Consider the following 8,255-nt stretch of genomic DNA (forward strand, 5'->3'; position numbering starts at 1 on the left):
TTTACGCTCCAAAAATAGTTAATTCCACTATTTTCATATGTTTTATTACAAAAGTTAATGATAAGTTCTTTTATAGTTGTTAAGGAACTGTTAAAAATACTGAAAGATTAGTTGTAGAACACTTACTACAGGCCGAGATGAAACGATATTTTACTGGTTTTCTTGTATAGTTTAGGTAACCAATTATGCAATACATAGTAGGGACCTTCAAGACCATATCCGATATAAATTTTTGATTAATATTAAAGCTACCAGTTTTGTAAAAACAATCCAAAATAGTTATATTGCTTTACTATCGCAATGTTAATGTTCATGTCATTGTAAGTTAATCAATGATTTTTTAGCAAAAAAAAAAAGGTTTTGGTTTATTCAATGTTTACTTTCAATTTCCAAGCCATACAATATTAACGAAAGGCTTTGTGTTGCATGTCTGCAGGTCCTGTGCTGATCTTAAGACTATCATTATGTAAAAATTTTATCTTCCCTGACCTACCTTTTTCCTGTGGTGAAAAATATTTGAAAATACACAATCTTAGGCCTTAAGACTACCCACCAGTCTTCACCCTTAACCACAGGCAGGATTGTTGTATGATGTCAATAGGTCAAGGTTTAGAATATATTGTAAATAATGAATTAGAACATGAAGGTAAAGAGAAAATTGTAATTGTTTCCTAGAAAATGGTCTGATAGACAATTTAAAATTCAGGGGTTTCCCTTCGAATATGATTGCCTGCATAAAAAAAATGAAATTTGTATTTTAGTAGTTCCTGATGCTGTGTTTTTGAATAATCTGTATGGCACTCCACTGATTAGCCTGTATACCTACAAGCATTTTTACACAAAACATCAATCTTCTATACCCAATTTATAGCTTGTCCATTAATCTAGAGTATGAAATGTTTTCTTGGATTTTTTTTTATTGAAGAACATAAAATGTTTTCCAAATCATAAAAGATAAAGTGTATGTCATAGACCAAAAGTGGTTGTTTTGCAAACACTAATATGGTTCAACGATGAAAGATTACGGCCATTTGAAGTACAGTCCTGTAATTCAAAATGTGAATAGTTGATACATTTAATATTAAATGATATGCTACCAGGCTTTTACTTTTAGATATATGTATGTATTTTTTCTTTGAGAAATTCTACTTTACCTATATAATAATACCTGGTTTTTTTTACAGAAGATCTTCCCTACTTAAGAGTTCCTCTACACACAGTGATCAAGCTGACGCCAGTAGCTTATGGCTGTAGAGTAGAATTCATCAGCCTAAATATAGAGGCTGTTAACACTCATAGGGATAAACCAGGGGTAAGAAACTTATAAATATAGGCTGTTAATACTTATAGGGATAAACCAGGAGTTAAGAAACTTATAAATATAGAGAGTGTTAACACTCTTAGGTATAAACAAGGGGTAAGAAACTTATGTAGATATAGAGATTGTTAACACTCATAGGGATAAAGGAAGGGTAAGAAACTTATAAATATAGAGAGTGTTAACACTCATAGGGATAAAGGAAGGGTAAGAAACTTATGTAGATATAGAGATTGTTAACACTCATAGGGATAAAGGAAGGGTAAGAAACTTATGTAGATATAGAGATTGTTAACACTCATAGGGATAAAGGAAGGGTAAGAAACTTATAAATATAGAGAGTGTTAACACTCATAGGGATAAAGGAAGGGTAAGAAACTTATGTAGATATAGAGATTGTTAACACTCATAGGGATAAAGGAAGGGTAAGAAACTTATGTAGATATAGAGATTGTTAACACTCATAGGGATAAAGGAAGGGTAAGAAACTTATAAATATAGATACTGTTAACCCACCAAGGGATAAATTATAGACTGTTAACACTTATAGGAATAAACCCAGGGTAAGAATCTTATAGATATAGAGATTGTTAACACTCATAGGGGTAAAGGAAGGGTAAGAATCTTATAAATATAGATACTGTTAACCCACCAAGGGATAATTATAGACTGTTAACACTTATAGGGATAAACCCAGGGTAAGAATCTTATAGATATAGAGATTGTTAACACTCATAGGGATAAAGGAAGGGTAAGAAACTTATAAATATAGATACTGTTAACCCACCAAGGGATAATTATAGACTGTTAACACTTATAGGGATAAACCCAGGGTAAGAATCTTATAGATATAGAGATTGTTAACACTCATAGGGATAAAGGAAGGGTAAGAAACTTATAAATATAGATACTGTTAACCCACCAAGGGATAATTATAGACTGTTAACACTTATAGGGATAAACCCAGGGTAAGAATCTTATAGATATAGAGATTGTTAACACTCATAGGGATAAAGGAAGGGTAAGAAACTTATAAATATAGAGACTGTTAATACTCATGGGGATAAAGGAAGGGTAAGAAACTTATAAATATAGATACTGTTAACACTCATAGGGATAAACCAGAGGTAAGAAACATAGATATAGAGACTGTTAATGCTCATAGGGATAAACTAGGTTTAAGAAACGTATAAATATAGAGACTGGTAACACTCATAGGGATAAACCAGTGGTAAGATACTTATGAATATAGACTGTTAACACCCATAGGGATAAACCAGGGGTAAGAAACATAGAAATATGGGGACTCTTTCACATTGATACAGATAAACCAGGGGTAAGAAACTTATGAATATATAGGGTGTTAATCCTCATAGGGATAAACCAGGGGTGAGAAACTTTGAAATAAAGAGACTGTTAACACTCATAAGGATAAACTTGGAGTAAGAAACAAATAAATATAGAAAGTGTTAAAAAACATAGGGATAAACCAAGGGTAAGAAACTAATAAATATAGACTGTTTACACTCATAGGGATAAACCAGGGATAAGAAACTAGTAAATATAGAGGCTGTTGAAACTTATAGGGATAAACCAGAGTTAAGAAACTTGTAAATATAGATTGTTAACACTCATCAATATAAACCAGAGGTAAAACACTTGTAAATATAGACTGTTGACACTTATAGGGATAAAGCAGAGGTAAGAAACTTAAATATAGAGGCTGTTAACACTCATAGGGATAAACTTCGGGTGAGAAACTTATAAATATAGAGACTGTTTATACTCATAAAGATAAAATTACTGGGGTTTAGTGTAGATTTTATATTATGTACCAAACTTTCCAAACTCTGAAGCTCCAAAGAGAAGGAATCCCTTTAACAATATCCAAACTCTGAAGATCAAAAGAGAAGGAATCCCTTTAACAATATCCAAACTCTGCCTCAATGTTCTTGTCTTAGCCTGCTCACCTATAGTGCAGGACTTCTTGGGTTTTATCACCAGTGGAGTCAAACCAAATACTTGATGATTGGAAGTAGATGCTTCTCTGCTCTGTAGTAAGAGGAGTACCACTGAAGCTCTATCTACAGTTCCTCCACACTACTAATCTATGATATACTTTATTGCAGGATGTTTGTAGGAAGAGGAGTATCACTGAATCTCTATCTACAGTTCCTCTTCACTACTAATCTGTGATATACTTTATTGCAGGATGTCTGTAGGAAGAGGAGTACTGCTGAATCTCTATCTACAGTTCCTCTTCACTACTAATCTGTGATATACTTTATTGCAGGATGTCTGTAGGAAGAGGAGTACTGCTGAAGCTCTATCTACAGTTCCTCCACACTACTAATCTGTGATATACTTTATTGCAGGATGTTTGTAGGAAGAGGAGTACCACTGAAGCTCTATCTACAGTTCCTCCACACTACTAATCTATGATATACTTTATTGCAGGATGTCTGTAGGAAGAGGAGTACTGCTGAAGCTCTATCTACAGTTCCTCTTCACTACTAATCTGTGATATACTTTATTGCAGGATGTTTGTAGGAAGAGGAGTACCACTGAAGCTCTATCTACAGTTCCTCCACACTACTAATCTGTGATATACTTTATTGCAGGATGTCTGTAGGAAAAGGAGTACCGCTGAAGCTCTATCTACAGTTCCTCTTCACTATTAATCTGTGATATACTTTATTACAGGATGTCTGTAGGAAGAGGAGTACCACTGAAGCTCTATCTACAGTTCCTCTTCACTACTAATCTGTGATATACTTTATTGCAGGATGTCTGTAGGAAAAGGAGTATCACTGAAGCTCTATCTACAGTTCCTCCATACTACTAATCTGTGATATACTTTATTGCAGGATGTTTGTAGGAAGAGGAGTACCACTGAAGCTCTATCTACAGTTCCTCCACACTACTAATCTGTGATATACTTTATTGCAGGATGTCTGTAGGAAGAGGAGTATCACTGAAGCTCTATCTACAGTTCCTCCACACTACTAATCTGTGATATACTTTATTGCAGGATGTTTGTAGGAAGAGGAGTACCACTGAAGCTCTATCTACAGTTCCTCCACACTACTAATCTGTGATATACTTTATTGCAGGATGTTTGTAGGAAGAGGAGTACCACTGAAGCTCTATCTACAGTTCCTCCACACTACTAATCTGTGATATACTTTATTGCAGGATGTTTGTAGGAAAAGGAGTACCGCTGAAGCTCTATCTACAGTTCCTCCACACTACTAATCTGTGATATACTTTATTGCAGGATGTTTGTAGGAAGAGGAGTACCACTGAAGCTCTATCTACAGTTCCTCCACACTACTAATCTGTGATATACTTTATTGCAGGATGTCTGTAGGAAAAGGAGTACCGCTGAAGCTCTATCTACAGTTCCTCCACACTACTAATCTGTGATATACTCAGGCAGCTATAAACTTCTGGACAAAACAGAAGTCATGAATGGACGTTCAGGATCATAAAAGTCATCAATGGAAACAGAAACATTGAAGACAAATTTATAGTAATAACATGAAAAAAAGCTAGGAGAAATATAAGGCTAAACTGATTCTTAATGTAAAATTACTGCTTTAGAGAAACAAACTATTTGTTTTTAGTGTATGTAAATGGACCAATAAGGCAAATATTTATTTTTAATGTAAAGTCAATCTTACAGAAGCTACTAGCTCTTAGAATTAGCTAAAATTAAATGTTTTTTGTTCAGGATCAATAATGCTAGCAGATCTGAAGGAAGATGGCCAGGAATTGAAATAATATAGTTTTTTTTTTATTGTATTTGAGTAGAATACCAGGTTTGTATGGTTATGATGTATGAAGGAGTTATATTATTTTAGAGTTTATGATCTTGAATGTACCATATATATTTTGTTGGTATAATGTTGTTGGTGCAATATAGTATGTGTATGGTGCAATTGGAGTGAAAGTTTTCCTATATTTTTAGTGTTTATATATGTTTCAAAAAATTTTTTTTTTCATTTTTACCCAACACTTGATGTGTGTTGCCCTTGAAGACTTAGAACTTCTTTCCTAAACTACTGGAACTTTTGAGACCAAACTTTAATGTTTTGAGACTAGTTGTAGAAAAGGTTGGATCTTTGGGTCTAATTTATAAAACAAACATGGCTGTCATTGCTAAAAATATAAGTTTTCTTTTTGGTTGAAACTTTTGAGACCTTCTAGAGAACTGCTGAACCAGCTGGAACTAATTATGACAGAATGTTCCTTGTATGGTACATACTGATTAGCCAACAAACATTAGCTGGGAAGTTAAACATTGAAGATATTAGGTTATTAGGTTTTAATTCATTGTTGTAACTTTGTTGGCAATCAGCTGACCACTATGGTTCCAGCAAGGACAGGGTTTTACATTGGAACAATCTTTTCAAACCTTAATATTATTGTTATAAAACAGGAATTTCGATTGATGGTATTTTGTATCCATTGTGTAGTATAATTGTGTGTCATCGTCTTGTTGTATGTGTATAATTACTGGATGGAGCTATGACATAGTACATGTTGGAGTTATTTTATTGTTCGTAGTCTTATTCTTTGGTAATTATAATAAGTTTTAAATATTTTGCAGCACTATATAGTATATTTTACAAATAGAGGTATAGTCTTAAAATAAACTTGTCACAATCCCCTTTTTTGTTTCAATGTAAATTGTCAAAATTTGAAATACTTTTTTGCATAGAAAAGAATTTAATTACAACAAATTGCCACACATACACACTACCAAAACCAGTACCAATATGTTAGTTACAACTAGTGAAATGTATTGCTGTGACTTTTATTATGAGTGTTTTTGCCACATATTGCAGTTCATTCAAAATTCTGACCCAATTACAATTTGTTTTATCAAATCAAACTGTTCAACTATTCAGAAATATTAACCAACTGCAAAGTCATCATTAAAGTGCATAGTGATAAAATAAAGCATACCTCACATTGAATAGGCCATAGATGATTGCTCTACTACTTTCATTTGGAAAAACAGTGAAATTATTCATTACTAATCATTAGTACATATATATTTTACAGAAGAACCTTTATACCATTTTACAGTGGTGCTCTTTTTGAATAGGGTCTAAAAATCCTCAAAAAAAAGAAATACTCAAGTTATATTTTTAACTTATTTGTAAAATGTCACTATGGTGTATTCTCTTTTCAGAAATAAATGAATTAGGCTTCATTTTTTCCCTTGAGAGAACTAGTGGTTGCTTTTAGTTCTTTTTATTACATATAATTGAATCTATTTTGACATTTAATGTTATCAGTTGCTAAATATTACAGCATTAAGACACTTTTAATTTTGATAAGACATGATAGATAATTTAATATTAAGTCTCTTCAGGGAGATAAAATATAGCATAATATACTGCATTCCTTTTTCTACTACCTCTGTCCACATTCATAAACTGTTAATTCTGTATGGTTATTACAGAAACAATCTAGTTACTGTTACATTGGGGCATTTTTTGTCTCGTGTGTTACCACTTTGAACCAATAAGATTATAAAGGACTATTAACTTGTACCGAAACTTTAAACAAAATCAATATATCACGTCAACTAACTGTAAAAGCAATAGGACTTCTTATTTTATGAAATTACTAATTTCTGAATTCCTGTAGGTTAGTGATGGTAAATTTTGGTTATAATGTATTTGATCTCTAATGATATGTTTAGTCCTGTGGTTTAAATTGTGCATTCATCTATTATACATTGTTAATTTTTACCAATAAAAACAAAAAAAATTCAGCTTGTTTTTCAGTGCCCATTTACATATCATCCAGTTTCACAGTACTTCACTACTTTTTATACCCCCGCTTTAAAAAAGTGGGTGTATACTGTTTTACCTCTGTCTGTCCATCCATCCGTCTGTCGGTCCATCCGTCCCATGAATATTTTTCGTTGCATCTTTCTCAGGAACTACATTACAAGGATTTCTGAAATTTGGTTTCAGGGTTTATATAAGTCAGCTATACTGTGTGATGCATTTTCAGATTCATCACTCAACAACTTCTGTTTACCGTCAAGTATTTGGGCGGGGGTATCATCAGTGAGCAGTAGCTCACAGTTTCACTTGTTATAACAACAATAATTGGACACATGGCTGTTTGCTTACCACTTGTTGGGGAAATTGTGGGTTTGATCTCCAGCTGGGTCAAACCCAAGACTATAAGATAGGTATTTGTTGCTTCTCAATTAAGTCTGAATGAAGTCCAGGTAGGATGATATGTCTTCCTGCAGGCTGTTACCTTGTGAGCTATAATGGTCAAAATCCAACTCGCAGTAGGGTATATTTATTTTTTCATCAATGTGCAATCATTCTGAATTTGCATGAAACATTTGTTGGAGGAGGTTAAGCAGTTATCAATCAATGATTAATACAGAGCTTGCACTTAATACAAGATGACTCTGGTTGCATCTTTATATTGGTAATCTTTTTTTAAAATAGTTATTGAAAAAAAAGTTGCTTGGACTTAAAGGAAACTGTGCTAGAGTAAATAATAAATTGTATTCAAAACTGGTGAAGATGTCCAACAAAGAAGTGAATAAGCTCTTATTATTCAAAACAACGTTAAACGACCCAATCAGTATCAAAACATAAGGAAAACTTTGCAAGTAAGGTTCAAGTGGACAGAGAAACCATGTGGAATACATATATTTATATTAATATGTTTTACTAACAAGAGTGCACACGCTGAAATGTCTCGCCTTCTTTACTAATTATACGACTGCAAAAAAATTTTTGTGTCGTATATTGGTATGACTTTGGCGTCGTTGTCGTCGTCATCGTCCGGCGTCGTCGTCCGAAGACACATTAGTTTTCGCACTCTAACTTTAGTTTAAGTGAATGGATCTCTATGAAATTTTACCATAAGGTTCAATACCACAAAAAGAAGG

The 8,255-nt window shown here is 33.1% G+C and overlaps 1 protein-coding gene across 17 annotated transcripts in view; it reads left to right on the forward strand.

The window, feature by feature from the left end:
- LOC127732102 (6-phosphofructo-2-kinase/fructose-2,6-bisphosphatase-like) overlaps nucleotides 1-7,106 on the forward strand; it is a 67,514-nt gene extending 60,408 nt beyond the window's left edge. For 4 of the 17 annotated variants that reach the window (XR_007996364.1, XM_052241198.1, XM_052241685.1 and 1 more), the window contains 2 exons: nucleotides 1,185-1,312; nucleotides 4,678-7,106. Coding sequence is in view for 9 of the 17 variants with exons in the window: in XM_052241198.1 (XP_052097158.1) it covers nucleotides 1,185-1,312; nucleotides 4,678-4,737 (188 nt within the window). In the remaining 8 variants the exon portion in view is untranslated. The other 13 variants (XR_007996404.1, XM_052241549.1, XR_007996447.1 and 10 more) reach the window with 12 other exon arrangements.
- The last annotated feature ends 1,149 nt before the right edge of the window (nucleotides 7,107-8,255 follow it).

The sequence above is a fragment of the Mytilus californianus genome, unplaced genomic scaffold (assembly GCF_021869535.1).
Source record: "Mytilus californianus isolate M0D057914Y unplaced genomic scaffold, xbMytCali1.0.p SCAF_1, whole genome shotgun sequence".
In the NCBI taxonomy this organism is placed as follows: domain Eukaryota; kingdom Metazoa; phylum Mollusca; class Bivalvia; order Mytilida; family Mytilidae; genus Mytilus; species Mytilus californianus.